At 38.7% G+C, this 15,624-nt stretch overlaps 1 protein-coding gene across 10 annotated transcripts in view; it reads left to right on the plus strand.

Moving 5' to 3' along the window:
• The window catches only part of LOC116989324 (polypyrimidine tract-binding protein 1-like), a 28,943-nt gene extending 14,286 nt beyond the window's left edge, over nt 1-14,657 (plus strand). For 4 of the 10 annotated variants that reach the window (XM_033046590.1, XM_033046580.1, XM_033046581.1 and 1 more), the window contains 8 exons: nt 377-569; nt 1,623-1,697; nt 4,347-4,492; nt 7,747-7,780; nt 8,182-8,274; nt 10,253-10,469; nt 11,266-11,343; nt 11,469-14,657. In XM_033046590.1, the coding sequence (XP_032902481.1) occupies nt 377-569; nt 1,623-1,697; nt 4,347-4,492; nt 7,747-7,780; nt 8,182-8,274; nt 10,253-10,469; nt 11,266-11,343; nt 11,469-11,601 (969 nt within the window). In that variant the 3' untranslated portion in view covers nt 11,602-14,657. The remainder of the gene's footprint in view (nt 1-376; nt 570-1,622; nt 1,698-4,346; nt 4,493-7,746; nt 7,781-8,181; nt 8,275-10,252; nt 10,470-11,265; nt 11,344-11,468) is intronic. The other 6 variants (XM_033046582.1, XM_033046583.1, XM_033046585.1 and 3 more) reach the window with 6 other exon arrangements.
• The last annotated feature ends 967 nt before the right edge of the window (nt 14,658-15,624 follow it).

A 15,624-nucleotide genomic window follows, 5' to 3' on the forward strand; every position in this document is an offset into this window, starting at 1 on the left:
AGTATCTCCAGCATTTTCTGTTTTTATTGTGGATAAACTCTGTTTATCAATCTGAAATTTAAAACTATATTTTTCTATTCATGACCTATTTTACAACAGTAATTAAAAATGTTCTGATCCTGACAACTGCCTCAAATTTCCACTCAGCCTTTCTAGTGCAATCACAAAGAAAAGGCACTAAATGATGAAGCCAGCTGTACTGTTTTACCTTTCGTCACCTAACTCCAAAATTTAAACTTTGTCTTTGGTGTTGTAACCCACCCAGACAAAGCTCGGTCCACTTCAATTTGCTCTGAATGATTAAAATTTATACAGGTAATTATTATGTGTAAGGAATTAATATATCTATAACTTGTGTATCTATCTCTTCTGTTAGGCCTTGGATGGACAGAACATCTATAATGCCTGCTGCACTCTGCGCATTGACTTCTCTAAGCTGACTAGCCTTAATGTTAAGTACAATAATGACAAAAGCAGAGACTACACGCGTCCTGACTTGCCATCTGGTGACAGCCAGCCAACCTTAGACCAAACCATGGCCGCTTTTGGTAAGGAAGTCTCCCTACTAGGTAAATACACTCTGGAGTTTTAAGTGTGTGCGCATGTGTGTGTGCGCGGTTTCCTTGGTAACATTTACACACTTATGATCCATAATCTGTTCTTGGGAATTTTGATGCAATCTTATTGGTGGCGAGTGCAGTGCAAGCATAGTTTAGCATTTTAGCAATTTGATCTTCAACTTCACTTGAAATTCTATCCGAGAGGTGTAATTTTGTGGTTACTTTGAATTTTGTGGGGTAGAGCGACAGTTATAATTTTGGTAGGAAGGACATTGTAGTAGCTTGCTTAATGGTAGTATGTGGTTTGAAGCTCGAGAACTTGCTGATAAATGTGGATCCTGTTGAACTATTTATAATAACTTTCCCTAGAGTTGAACATCAAGTGGTTTTGGTAACATTTGTAACTAATCAATTAGCGGGAAATTCTTCACGATCTGACATTGAACTACCTTTCTGAGATTGGCAAAGTTTTACTTTGCAGTTGGCTGTTCTTGTGAGCACATGATGACTTGAGGTTAGAAGGAATTTAACTGCCTGATATTGTGCATCTGTAGGGCATAATCCAGCTTCATGGGTGCTAAAATATATGGTTGTCTCAAGTTCTGTCATGAAATCATTACTAATGTTTTACTAGTTTATTTCATTTTTACAGGTGCATATTTTCCTAGTTTATAATTTGCATTGTATATTAAATTTTAGTGCAGTCTTATGCTAAAATGTTGTTAAAGGCACGTGGATTTTAGGTGTGGCTGTTTTTCATTAAAATATAACGAAATTGTAATTTGGGTACAGGACCAAGCTGCAGAATTCTGATGAGTTTAATTTTTCTTGTATTTAAACTCTCGATAGACCCCCTCATTGGAACTCTCATGTTAATTGTGCAGTTGTGTGTAGGAATACTTGACTTTTCACACGGGCTCTGGAAAATAAGCAGCTTTCAACTAAAATTATTTGATAGTTTAGTATTCTTGAAGCATGTTAAACAGGAGTTAAAAGAAAGGGTTGGTTTGTGAAAAGTAATTTGTGTCTCAGAGTGCTTATGCAGGCCTGCTTTCTTACCAGGTGCACCAGGTATCATCTCCTCGCCTTATGGAGGTGGAACTGGTTTTCCTCCTGGTATTGCCTTCCAGCAAGCCGGTGAGTTGTGTGGGAATTTTATCTCCAAGCTTACTGCATGCCAACTTTTTTATTTGGATCTGAATGACCAGGAAGGCTTGGAACAAAACTAGGAGTGAGTGGCCAATTCCACTCTTATGGATCTCCTCTGCTCTTCAATGTCTGCTATTTCAATTTCGATCTTCCCATATTTTAATTCTAGAATTATTTAATAAATACAGTATTCTTCGCATTCTATTTAGATTTAATTTGCTATGACAAACTTCTTGGCCCTCTTGCACACCACACATCTTTATATTTTCAGACACATTCATCGAGAACCCCTTTTGTTCCATAATTAAGCCCCAGGTTTGTTTCCTTACCCCAGCATAGTTATTCTCTTTAACACGTTTTTTGGTTTTACTCCGTACTTTTTCTTACACTCGATTCATTTTCCATTTCTCCTTTAAATAGCAGCTTGTTCTGGTTTAAAAATAATATTTACCCCACTTAAAAAGTATCTTTATTACTTTTATTCTTGATTTTTTTTTGGTGAAAAATCTTGTATATATTTGTGGAAAAGAACAGTCTAACTGTGATCAGCCATGGCGCATCTTCCTTTTACCCAGTTGCATTCCCTGAAACTACTTCCAGAATTATTATATGGTAGACAAAAATGCTGGAGGAACTCAGCGGGAGAGGCAGCATCTATGGAGAGAAGGAATAGGCAAAGAAAGGAAGAGGCGGAGACAGTAGGCTTGAGGCGAGCAGGGGAGAGGAAGGATTATTTTCCTTGTTGCTCCCCCTATTTTCTAGGCTTGCTGCAAATTGAGTAAAGTTCTCCTGCGTACTCTTTATGAATGCTGTGCTCTGCATTTTTATGCTGTCCATCAAATATCTACAGTAATGTTGCAGGCATGAGATTTTTCTGTGGATTTTGAAATGTGGCAAAAAAAAAACCCTAAATCTCCGCTATAAAGGTCTTTCCGCGAGACAGTGAGCCGTTGCACCGATGGTTGAGTGCGTGGAAATCCACAGAATCGATTAGCCGAAAGCGTGTACACGGATGCTGGCCAACTGTCTTTGCATGCGCATCTCTACGGCTAGCGCTCAGATCAGCACATGTAGAACAGCGGTTTTCCTGTCCCCTAGGCCTACCGTACCGGGGTTGGGGTGGGGACACAGAGTTACGTACATTTGTAAAACAAATGCATTCAAGAGTCTGTCATAGACACTACAATGTTCTTTTTTACCTGATTCAACCAGGTAAAATGTTATTGTATGGTATAATTCAAAAAAAGTATAAATTAAGGGGGAAACCGGAAAGGAAATTATGTCATTTCAAGGTATAATTATTAAAAAATCCCTGTGTAAAGGATACTTCTCTCTAAAATTAGAGTAAACAAGGAAGGAACAGGTATCATGCTACGTGTAGGTGTAATATAAAATATTTTCAATATAACGAGGGTAAACAAGCAAGCAGTTGGTGTCATTTGAAGGTATGATTATCACAAATTTTCTGTGTAAATTAATAGGTAACCAGCAAGTAAAATGTTATTTTAAGGTACAATAATAAAAATACAGTGTAAATTAAGGGTAAACAGGCAAGAAAATTGTGTAATTTCAAGATACAATTATCAAAAGTTTGGAACCGTACCAGGGTGGAGCCCCATCTCTTTTCCTCTTTTTTCAGTTTTTCCCCTGTCTAATGCCTGGTTTTTCTAGCACTTGGGCAAGTGAGTACCTGGAGTACACGCTACTGTCACTCAATGCTGGAAGTATTCCCCTCCTATTAAACCTCCCTCTTATTTGTTCTTTGTGGGTTCATTGCAATAATACCATATGTTCCTTTCTCTTGAACTGATTTTGATTGTCCTGGCCTGTCATGCTGCGATTGTGGTTTTTATTTCTGTTACCAAATAAGTCTCTTCCTCTTTGTCCTTCATCCCCCTAAAAACCTTGTATCCAGGAAAGTAAAGCTCCAGTGTTACCACACTCCCATTGGCCTTGCAATCCACCCACGTTGGATGACATGAGGAGCTAAATCTGGCCTACAAATACATGTTCATATTTAAATTTGCACTGGCCTTTTTGTATATTATTCACTTTACATCTGACTTTTTTTTTTTTTAAAGAAGAAATGTAATAGCCTTGATTTCTTTATTCCAATAATTTGAAGTTACTTGTGCAAACATCTACATTTTCTCCAATCATTATATGCTGTGACTTTCTTATTACCTCCTTTTTCTATGGTACTCTGTACTTGGAAACATTTTTGTTCTTTGGTATTTTCAACAGCTTAATTTTGGACTAATTAGAAAAGTTTGTTTGAATGAGGAGAAAATTGTGGATCGCTGTTTGGGTTCCAGGTTGGCATGGCATTTAAAGCAAGGTGTGGGATAACTGGATGCAGTGAGTGGTGTTATCTTCTGTCCTTTTGGGTGTCTTCTTTACCTCATTTTCATATCTAGGACATGGCAGATCATCTCTTTGCATGACAAGGTTTGTGTGACAAGGTTTTACTTCTCTGTTTCCTTTTGCAGCAGGCAGGATTGCATGGTCAAACGTGTTTGTGCAGTGTATTTTCTGTCATTGCATTACATGGGTTTTGGTGGTCTCGGTTGTGCATGTAACTGAAGCTTAATCAATTTTAAGTACATTTTATGCAATAATAAGTTTCTCGTTTAATAGGTTTCTCTGTCCCAGGGGTCCATGGAGCCCTGGCTCCACTTGGCATGCAGTCAGCAGCTGCAGCAGCAGCAGCAAGTCGCATGGGGATTCCGGGCTTCGCCTCTGCAGCCAATGCTGTCCTGCTGGTCAGCAACCTGAATCCTGAGGTTAGTGCCATGTGAACTATTTTTGCCTGCTTACATTAAACTGTCTTGGATTTTTTAACTTGGTGAAACTAGACCTCGTTCTCTAGATTATGTCAAAGAATTGAAAGTTTTCAAAGATGTGTGTAACTTTAGCTCTCTTTTAAATTAAATTGTTGAGACCTTCCTCATTGTTTATCGTTTTGCCCAAATTTGCCCTCATTCTTAGTTTTACCTTCAATTTAATCTCCATATGGATTTTTGTAAGGAAATGTGCTTTGTGTAGTCACCACCTCTGTCCCTTTCTCCTTCCACTCTGTCCAAATGCATTGCCTCATCGGATCCATTGCTAATTTGCTGTTCAGTAGAAATGTTTGTTTAGCTTTTTCAATGATTTGTAGACTTGCACAGGGCATCTTTAGCTTCCATTGTTTTTTTGGTTTGCAGGAACAATTGCCCCCTCTTGTCCAGTTGGGAAACGTGGTTAATCTCCCAACTCGTTAATGTAATGTGGTCCTGGAGTCTTGTCATGATCTCCCATGTAAGATGGCTGGTCCTCAGCTAGGCATTCTGGAGTGACTTTGCATGATGTAATCTAACTTTCAGTGTTTTTGATTTCAGAAGAAGCTATAGGAATGTAACAGACTAAAACAAAGCTATGGTTTGAGTTCTTTGTGTATTTTTTAAATGAACAAAGTTGAATCTAATCTCTGCACGTTTTGTCTTAATGTAACTTTCCACCAATTTAACTTGTTTGTTTCTGTCTAGTGCTTCCTGGGCACCCCCACATTTAGTGAATAAAGACTTCCTCTGATCTGGTACTGACGTTGTGCTGAGATCGTACTATACATGAGCATTTACATTATATGCTAGTAAAATAAAACAGACTATGGAGTGCCCTTCTGTCTGCAATTGTTTTCCATTTGCTAAATTTTCGGATAGAAAGTGTCTCGGACCTTTCATTGAACAGCAAGCTGTTTATTGCTAAGCCCATCATCAGAGTTAAGCCCCTTGCCCAGACTTGATAGCTATCTAAGATTGAATAGCTGACATTCAAAAATAGTAGTTTTAAAAATCAATGGTGTTAAATTTTACTTTTTAATTCTTAGAAAACTGCGGCATTAATTTAAATGATGGGGGGAATCTGTATTGCTACGTACTGATTCCAGGAGCTGATTCCTATCTAAATTCAATGGACATTTGGTGCTCTGAATGGGTGGCATGTGTGGACTAATGACAGAGTTAGCAGAGGTTTCTGACTTCTATCCTTGTTCGATCCAAGTTTCAATCAGAACTGCTGGCATTCATCATGAAGATTTGGTCTGTATGGATTTTGTTCTTAACAAGTGCCATCACTGTTGACCAATAATGGTGATTTTCTTTTTGTTATCTTGGTGAATTTTCTGCATTGTCTCCAATGCAATTTTGTCCATCCTATAGTGCAGCAACCAGAACTGCATATGGTACACCAACTCGGTCTAACCATGTTCAGTATGGGTATACAATTCCCCCTCTCGTGTATTCTGCGTTGGTGCTAACTAAATTGGGTGTCCAATATGCTTGCTTCTCCTTGTCTTCCTGTGCTGTTGCTTTAGGGATACGTGATCACGTACATCAATAGTTACTGTGATGCTGCCATTCATTAGAAATATCCAAGCCTAGTTAGTCCTCCCCAAAACCGTGCACTGTTTGGGATTAAATTTATCTACCACTGCCCCCAACCGATAATTACTTTTGGGTAAATATTGTTCAGTCTCGAATGCTCTCCTGTTCCTTTGTCCTTAATCTTGCATGTCTATCCCATCCACTAACCAGCTTGAAGTTTTCATTTCTATTTTGCAAAGTATTTGTTTTCTGGACTCTGTTTCTGACAGCAGATGTTCGAGGCTGTTGGATTGCCCTGAGCTGTCCTTTAGCCAGCCCACACTTTCTGCATTAAGTTCATTTGAGACTAAGTGGGTATAAATTGCCTTTTTCTAAAATGCAACAAATTAGTTTTGGTGCTGAGCCTTGGGGCTTGTTCTTCAGCCTGGGAATGTCTTGGTAATTTGAGTTCATTTAATACATCAGAGCAACTTCGCTTGCTTTTTCTTGGAATTTATGGATAATAGTAAATGGTTAATCCTAAATTATTGGGACGGTTCAAAAGATTCTATGTCGTTTGGTTCTGTTGATGCTGGCAGCTTCTACAAGTATGTAATCAGAATCTGTACCACTGAGGAACCAGCCATTTGGCCCACTGAGGCCTATGCAAGCTCTTTGAAAACAAATCCAGTCAGTGGCTATCTTTTCACTTTAGTGTGGGATCAACAGACTGTCCATGATATTTACATTGAATTACAGCTCTCCCAATAAATTTACCTCTAACCTATGTTTAAAGAGGACCAACTAATTTGAATACACTTGAAAGTACCTGTGGGTTTTTGTACTTGAGTCACTTGGCAACATGCAAAGAGTATTTAAAGTAATTTCAAAGTTCTACAAATGTTTACTATGCTTGGGGAAGCAATAACTTGCTCCTAATTTTAGGGGTATTAAAAAGCAGGGGGTATTAATAGATCGGATGAACTATTTTAATGGGTCTTGTTTAAATTTGACCCCAGAAATGGTGTATGTTGGGTCATGTAAGAATAATGGATCATAACATCTGTAAAATTGATACCGTACAATACAAAACTGCCTTTCAACTGAATGCAGTGTTTTGTTGGTAAGACAGCAGTACCATGACCTAGAAATTCTGCTGCTCAGTTATAAATATGGTAGAGGTTCAATACCCTATAGCTGTAAATGTTATCATTTGAAAAGGCTTTACAACTACTGCATTTGAGGAATAAAATAGTCTATTTAATCTTATTTAGTTTTTTTCCTTTAGCATGCGTTTTTCTTAGGTGAAGTGATACAGCTTTTAATTTTATAAAATAATGAAAAATAATTCATTGATCAACCAGATGGAACACTAAATTTCTCATGTGTACTGACCTGTTTTATGCTACTTTTTTTCTTTCCTTCCCTTCCCCATCCCATTCTCCCTCCCTTTCTCCCTCCCCACCCCTGTTACGGATTCCTTTGTGAACTGACTGCACGGTCCCCATGCTTCCTGTGCTTCAACAATACTCTTCGGACCAACCTGCCCCTCAATTAACCATCTTGAACCATGAACCAATTCACCATTCTGTGGGAACCACCCTTCGTTGTGGATGATTCGTTCCATCTTCGTTCTCCTTCGATTCCTTTCCTCTTCCTGTCTTCCGCTGCCTTGCTCTGCTGTCCTTCTAAAGAGAGTTACGCCCCAATGCCTCTTTATTCTTTTCGGTATGTTATTGTTAGCACTTTATTATCTGTTTTATTATTTCTTGTTTAAAACCTTTATATTTGAAGATTGCAGTTTGCTATTTCAATGCATAATTTCAGTTGAGCTATAATTTTGATGGTTTGATTCTTTGATTTGCATACAATGCTCAGTAATGCATGTTTGGGTGCTTTGCATGCCTTTGTAATCATAACTTGTAGATGAGCTCAAATTTCTGTGGCATTAATAAATTAGTTTGACACTAAATTTCATTCTTCTGAGTGCTACAGTTTTCATAGCAATACAAGTCTGAATTTTGATAACTGGGAGAAAATAAATGATTTGACGTTTTGGTTGAATGTGTTGGATCTCAATTAATGGAAAAAATGAATGGCTGTGCTAACTTGCCTTGTCTTTGGTTAAGGAGTGTATGGTGATGTGCAACGTGTGAAGATACTCTTCAACAAGAAAGAAAATGCCTTGGTTCAAATGTTTGACTGTACTCAAGCACAACTGGGTAAGTCTCCAATCAAATTGGTCTCCAAGGAAGTTCTAGCACTTAATCCTTGAACTAAAAGGTATTTTAAATAGTTAACCTATCCATTCCTGGGGTGAAAATTGAATCACCAGAGCAGGGTATCCAGAGATATGGATCAGATGCAGGCAGGATTAACTTGGCGTCATGTTTGGTACAGACATTGCGGACTGAAGGGCCTGATGCTGTGCTGTACTCTTCTATTCAACAAAGATCTGAATCCTATTTTGCTCTAATTTTATATTTTCCCCTTGTTTATAAAATACATGATTAGCATGCATTAATGGTATGTTAGCATTCATAGCAAAAGGATTTGAGTATAAGAGCAGGGAGGTTCTACTGCAGTTGTACAGGGTCTTGGTGAGACCACACCTGGAGTATTGCGTACAGTTTTGGTCTCCTAATCTGAGGAAAGACATTCTTGCCATAGAGGGAGTACAGAGAAGGTTCACCAGACTGATTCCTGGGATGGCAGGACTTTCATATGAGGAAAGACTGGATAGACTCGGCTTGTACACGTTGGAATTCAGAAGACTGAGGGGGGATCTTATAGAAACTTACAAAATTCTTAAGAGGTTGGACAGGCTAGATGCAGGAAGATTATTGCCGATGTTGGGGAAGTCCAGAACTAGGGGTCACAGTTTAAGGATAAGAGGGAAGACTTTTAGGACCGAGATGAGGAAATCATTTTTTACACAGAGAGTGGTGAATCTGTGGAATTCTCTGCCACAGAAGGTAGTTGAGGCCAGTTCATTGGCTATATTTAAGAGGGAGTTAGATGTGGCTAAAGGGATCAGGGGGTATGGAGAGAAGGCAGGGATGGGATATTAAGTTGGATGATCAGCCATGATCATATCAAATGGCGGTGCAGGCTCGAAGGGCCGAATGGCCTACTCCACCTATTTTCTATGTTTCTATTAAGCCACAATTCCCTCTGGTTTGCTTCTGCATTTATTTTGAGCAAGATCTGCTCTTCAAGAGACTTCTACAAAGTAGTCCTGCTTTAAACCTATAGTTCCACAACACACATTGGATATAATATAATTGATGAATTAGGAGAACATTATTTGCATTATGTTGGTCTATTTGGTTATAATATAATTTATAATTATTGTTCCCTGCAATATTCAGACACCGTTGTCTCTTAAGAACACAGCAGCTTTCACTGCAGGAGATGGTTTAAATTGATTCAATATTGCTTCTATTGATAGCTGTGTAGTGGTACAAATGACATTTTAGTATTTTTGCCCTACAATATATAAAAAATAAACGCAACCATTAAAAGGAACTTTTTTTTTTAAATCCTGCAAACGGGTGGGGGAGATTGTGATTGAGTCTGAAACTATCGCCCCATACCACCTTTCCTGATGGACACTTGGTTTCATAACACAATTTTCTTTAACCCGGGGTTTCCTAGGAATGCAACTATCTTGTTGTAGCTGAACTACCCAGACGGGAAAAAAAGTAGGAAGTAATTTGGTCCCTTGTGCCTACTATGCCAGTAAGATCATGAGACTTGAAACAGAACAGATCTCTCTGGTCTTCAACCTGGTGTAACATGACCTGCTAAGAGTTTTCATCTATAGTTTTGTTTAAATTTCCTTTTGTAATACTGGCTTTCTATTTGTATGCACCTTCTTGGGCAAATGCACAATACATCCCAGGCACTGGGTCTTGTAAATCACTACTTCAGCAGGAGACAAAGGAGTCCGTGTCTTCTTTCTGCACACTTGTTCATGAACACTCTTTCCTACTCACCCCCTTTTAAAAACTGAAGATGACCTGTTTATTTTCATTGTTTCTTCCTGATTTCTTCAAAGATCCCAGCAATTTTTCTACTGATGTCAGGCTACCTCGTTGCAATTCTGTTTTCTCTCCCTTTGTTTGATCCATTCTAACTCTGATATGTTGATGCCAACTGTGTCTCAAGTTGAATTCAATTGATTGGTCTTTTCCCTAGCTATGAGCCATTTAAATGGTCAGAGGCTTCACGGGAAGGCGATGCGTGTGACCATGTCCAAGCACCAGACAGTACAGCTTCCCCGTGAGGGCCAGGAGGACCAGGGATTGACCAAGGACTACAGCAGCTCACCACTGCATCGTTTTAAGAAACCTGGATCAAAGAATTTCCAAAACATCTTTCCTCCTTCTGCCACCCTTCATCTCTCCAATATTCCGTAAGTGTGGTTGTTTTGCAAGTTTGGTATTGCATTTTGTTTGGAGGTGGAACTTTGGGTCTGGTCAGTTATTTGAAATATTCTGTTGCCGCGCATTTTACTAGTTTTAAAGGGAAAACAATCGATATCGGAATGTTTTTCCTAAGTTGTGTTCCTTGAATCAGCTTAGCAGTGCAAAGTCTCCTCTTCACCAGCACCTTACAAAATCACAGATGGGAGAAATTGGTACATTGTTCATGCTGGTTTTATGTAAGTCCAGCTAGCCCATTCCCCTATCCTCTCCCTATAAACTGAATTTTTTTTTGAATCTGATAATTGAATCTTAAATGATCAATTATTGTTGGCAAATCTGTTACACCTCATAGATTTTGTGTCTGGGATTCCTGCTCTTGCCTTCACAATTTTCTTTGCAACTTGTAACGTGTTACATGGAATGACAACTTGTGCACCAACAGCTTCCCTGCTGTAATACCTGTGAAATGTTAGCTGACATTACCTTCACAGATGCATTGTCGGGAGAAGTCATCTTTGAAAAGAGACCCAGTCACTGTTTGCAGTGCATGTCATCTTGGGCAATAAAGCCTAAAGTATGGCCACTATTGCTGTTGCACTTTGATTTCTGTCTGCATTTAGCAATTGATGAGGCTTATTTGCTGGAGTTTTTGGTCTCCAACTTTTGCAGGGCTTTTTGGGCACCTGGTTTGAAACAGTGTTTGGGCATGGCTGGTAATACAGGTTGACTGACTGCTCTTATCTTTGACTAACAGCGGGATTCTCATTGTCTGTTTCTTTCCAGACCTTCAGTTACTGAAGAGGATCTCAAGATGCTCTTCTCCACAACGACAGGCATGGTCAAGGCATTCAAGTTCTTCCAGTGAGTTGCATTTTAAAAAAAAAAATTTTTTAAATCAAATTCCAGTGATCATCTTTTATTCAATTCTGTGTGGTCATGCATTTTGGCTGTGCTGTTATTGAAATTTTGTTTGCTTGTAATTGTAGGAAGGATCGCAAGATGGCTCTCATCCAGATGAGTTCAGTGGAAGAGGCAATCCAAGCTCTTATTGATCTTCATAATCATGATCTTGGGGAAAACCACCACCTCAGAGTCTCCTTCTCCAAGTCCACTATTTGAAGTTCTGAACATGGACTTCCAGCTATCTCCTGGAGTCCCGTTTGGCCTATGGCACAATGATTCTCTTATTTCAGAGATACCACTAGACCTCAAAACAGCTGCAGAGCTGAAAATGACCCAAAAGTGACCACAATTCTTTATTTTCGAGAAAATTTTGCATGTCTACTGCAATGACATCCTGTTTTTTCGGTAGCAGTGCTGCCAACCCCAGTTAGATTTCATTGATTGGCTTGTGCTAATGTTGCTGTTTGGCATTTGAAATTCTTCCAAAAGTTTACAAAATCCAAATATTTTTCTTGGATTACCCACCGCTGAACCTAACTTCAGGTTGTATACTAAACCTTTTTGAATTTTGTAATCACCCTCAACCCATTACCCTTGGGTATCCATACCACTATAATACAGAAGTGTGGATAATTTAAGCATATTTTCATTTAAATAATTATTCTGTGCCTTAATGTCTTAATGAAACAAGGGCCATTTTAAAATTGTACATCTGTTTCTGGTTATGTGCTTTAAAGTTAAAGCAATTTTTGCTGCCTGTTTACTCAAGTGTTGCCATTGCCCTAAGGACAGGGGTGGGTGGGAAGAAGCTGTAGGTTTGAACTGTATTAGCCTTAAATTAACCATTGAATCCAAAGTTACTAGTTTGCAGTCCTATCCATCCAACCTCTGGTATGTTGAGTATGTTTAACAGATTGAAGTAGTGTAGATGTGAGAGTTGCTACAGACTATGAGCTGCATTTCTCAATTTGCAGGTTGATTTTTTTGGTTCAGACATGGCAAGTACAACTGACATGTTGTGGCCTTTTCAGAAAATAATTATCTATGTGTTCTGTTGCATGTCACTGAATGAAACCCTAGAGTAAAGGCACAGGGCAAGTAATTGGATGGATATTAATGTAATCAGGTAAGGGTAGCTTTTTTTTGCTCATTCCATATGCATTTCCAAGCCTATGTTAAGGGTGCGAGTTGCAGCCTTCATACTTGATTGTGTCAGTAGTCTTAGTTAATGGTGACCATCCAGGAGGAAATTGTATTACTCTGCCTTTGCAAAAAGAAAAAGGTCTGTCTGGTAACCAGGAACAGTCCCAATTTTGAATGGCCTAAGCTTGTTGCCTTCTATATTCAATATCTATCTGTATTTTATAGCTGGGGTGTGTTTTATTATCTTAATCCATAGAATGTGTATTTTCTACCTTGTATCTTAGATTTTTTTTTTTTAAATCATTTTTGAGCTGAAATTTCTGCTCTTTACACCTGCATTGTGAGTAGACCTGGTGTGGTGTCAGTTGTCTGCAGTGTGCTCTGACACCTGCTGATTAACTTGTGATATCAGCCGAATAGCTGACATGGTGTGCAGTTTGTTTTTGCTGTATTTGGTAAATTGCTTTCATTTTATTTTTGCTCTACATTAGTTCTATCAATTTGTCTTTTTGCCACTCAATATTTCATTCCATTTTTATCCTGCATTGTTCCCTTATGCATGAGTACAGCATTGTCAAAGAGGTTCCTATTACTAAGTGCTCACTACAGTACTTGAGTCTTCAGCTGGTGCACAAGGTGGCTGTTGGCCTCGCATGCATTGGTTTTGGCTCTGTGCTGTTGTTGTTCATTTGGTAAATATTTTTGAGTACAATCAAACATTTGTTACCCGAAATTTCCTTCAGGTTACTAACAAAGTAAAGCAAGTGGGGAGGGGAGGTGGGTTTTTTTCTTCTGAATGGTAGAAGGCTGAATGGTGATGTGGGGTAGCTAGGAGGATGTTCCATTTGCTAATCTAAAAACAGACCAATGGTTTCCCAGTGAGTTTTCAACATGTCTGCAAGACCATTACTTCTCTTGATATTCTTTTTACAAGACTGGCTTGTATGATCTGGAAATTGCATGCCTGTCAGGTTGGATGTATGAGCCTAGTTATACAGTGCTATCACACTGAAGTGCTACAACACTTTGCTGCGATTTTTATTTTTGGATGGTTAAGGACTTTGCTTGATGGGGGGGGGGGGGGGAGGGAGGAGATTGGTGGGAGTGGTTTTGTGGCATTTACAAGCCCTTTTGGCATGTACAGAGTCCTATCGCTTTAATTGAAATGGTCATAATCTTAAGCTGTCCACGACTGAAAACGGGTTTCTTAGCACTTGGATTCAAATGACCTGTGAACCAGTGATGGTTTTCCTGTTGTCAAAATGTAACCATCTGCTTTTCCTTGTAATTAGTGAAGAGAAAAACTTCAAATCCACTTCCCAAACATTCCATAATACGGGCAAAATGCTGGAGTCATAACATGAACATTTGTGCTTTGGACTAATTCTTTGTATGAGTGTTCATTAATGACCACATTCATCTTGTGCCTAAACTGTTTAATGAGCAATAGCTTATTTTAAAGAAATATTGTTCAGTGACGCATGTCAACTCCTTAATGGATTTTTAGCGTTTTGTTTTCAGGGTTTCATGGACCAAAGTTGTTGTGCCTTCTGAAGTCTTAGTTCTTCACATTTTACAATTCCTCCTCTAGCCCTCAAATATGATTGTAATATTGCATTGTGCACCTAGAATGGTGGCTGTATGTTTAGTGGATTCAACCTTTGTTCCTGTTTATATGCTGTTTACTGAACGTATTCAGCTTTCAGAGACAAAAATACACCACCATTATTTTTGTCCTTGGTTTCTTCAAAGAAATATTCCCTCTTTCCAGCTGTAAAGAATGTTTGAAAAAGGTGTAAATATTCATAACTTTTTTTACCGAGAGAGGCTATGGGGAACAAAACCGGTTTTTATATGGAAGCATTGTCTTGTATATTTTGATTATAAAAAAAAACAGCTGTCAGGTTTCATATGTAAAAGGGTTTTTCAGAAAACAATTCCTCTTCTATTGAGAAGAAATGTTTGTAATGCAAAGAAGATTAAAATAATTTTCTAATGAATTTGTAGCTGTATGAATGCATTCACCAGTGTACACCGTTTCAGATTATGCAATTTTCTTTTACTACCATTAACAGCTCTGGCCAATGTAGTACTACTTCAATAAACTGCTTCATTCTTTATTTTTCTGACCTTTTTTGTGTCTGGTTGCTGTTTCTTTATCTAAATGTTTCAGCTTACCTATTGTTTGTAACTCTCATCACAGCTACTAAGGGCTTAATTTAACCGCCCCAGTGTGGAAAATTGCATCGCTGTTTCTCTGTAAGTGGTTTTCTGTTTTCACTTGATTGCTTCTCTGTTACATTTTAGTTCTAGTTCAACTTGTCCTAAAGTTGCAGTGTTCTTTAAAATGAGAACTTCTCTTTTCTTTCCCTTCCTCCCTCAGTATAACTCTGCACGAATGCCCCATGTCCTACACATACATACCTCGCTGGCCAGTTCAGTGTGGAATAGTTCTGGTCAATTGCAGGTTGGCATCTGGCTGTGATTCGGCCAAATTCACAGAATATCCACGGGAGGAACAGATGGGTTGTAACATTTTGCACCTGGAACTTGCATGTCTCAACAGGAATGTGTGCATTGTTATGAAATTCATTTCTGGGTAGCAATGGGAGCTTGCTTGGCCCACCTAAGCAGATGTAGATCTTTGTCCTTCGATTGCAACGGCCCTGGCTCCTGCACTCTCCACCCCACTCATTGGGTATGCTGAGAAATTTAATGTCGTAGTGTAACGTTGAAAGAAGGAAAAATATTGGAATGTTACTTGGAATGACATCCAATAGTCCAGCTGCCAAACTGTCTGAAGATGGGACCTGACACTAAATGTCACTTATCTATGTTCTCCAGGGATGCTGAGTTACCCCAGCACTTTGTAATCCATACAATTCCTTATTTCTACATATCAACTATATAATTGATGTTAGAAGTTCTAACATTTTTTTGCACATGCTCATCATTTTCTTGTGCATTCCTTTGTCGTTGGATCTGCTATCCTAAGCAATTCTTAAGCAGGGTTGGTTCTGAGCCCGTTGTAAATGACAGAAAAGGAATAAAAGGATTGAGGGCATTCTGTGTGTCCTCAGTTTACTGTCCACTTAA

This window comes from Amblyraja radiata, chromosome 29 (genome assembly GCF_010909765.2).
Source record: "Amblyraja radiata isolate CabotCenter1 chromosome 29, sAmbRad1.1.pri, whole genome shotgun sequence".
In the NCBI taxonomy this organism is placed as follows: domain Eukaryota; kingdom Metazoa; phylum Chordata; class Chondrichthyes; order Rajiformes; family Rajidae; genus Amblyraja; species Amblyraja radiata.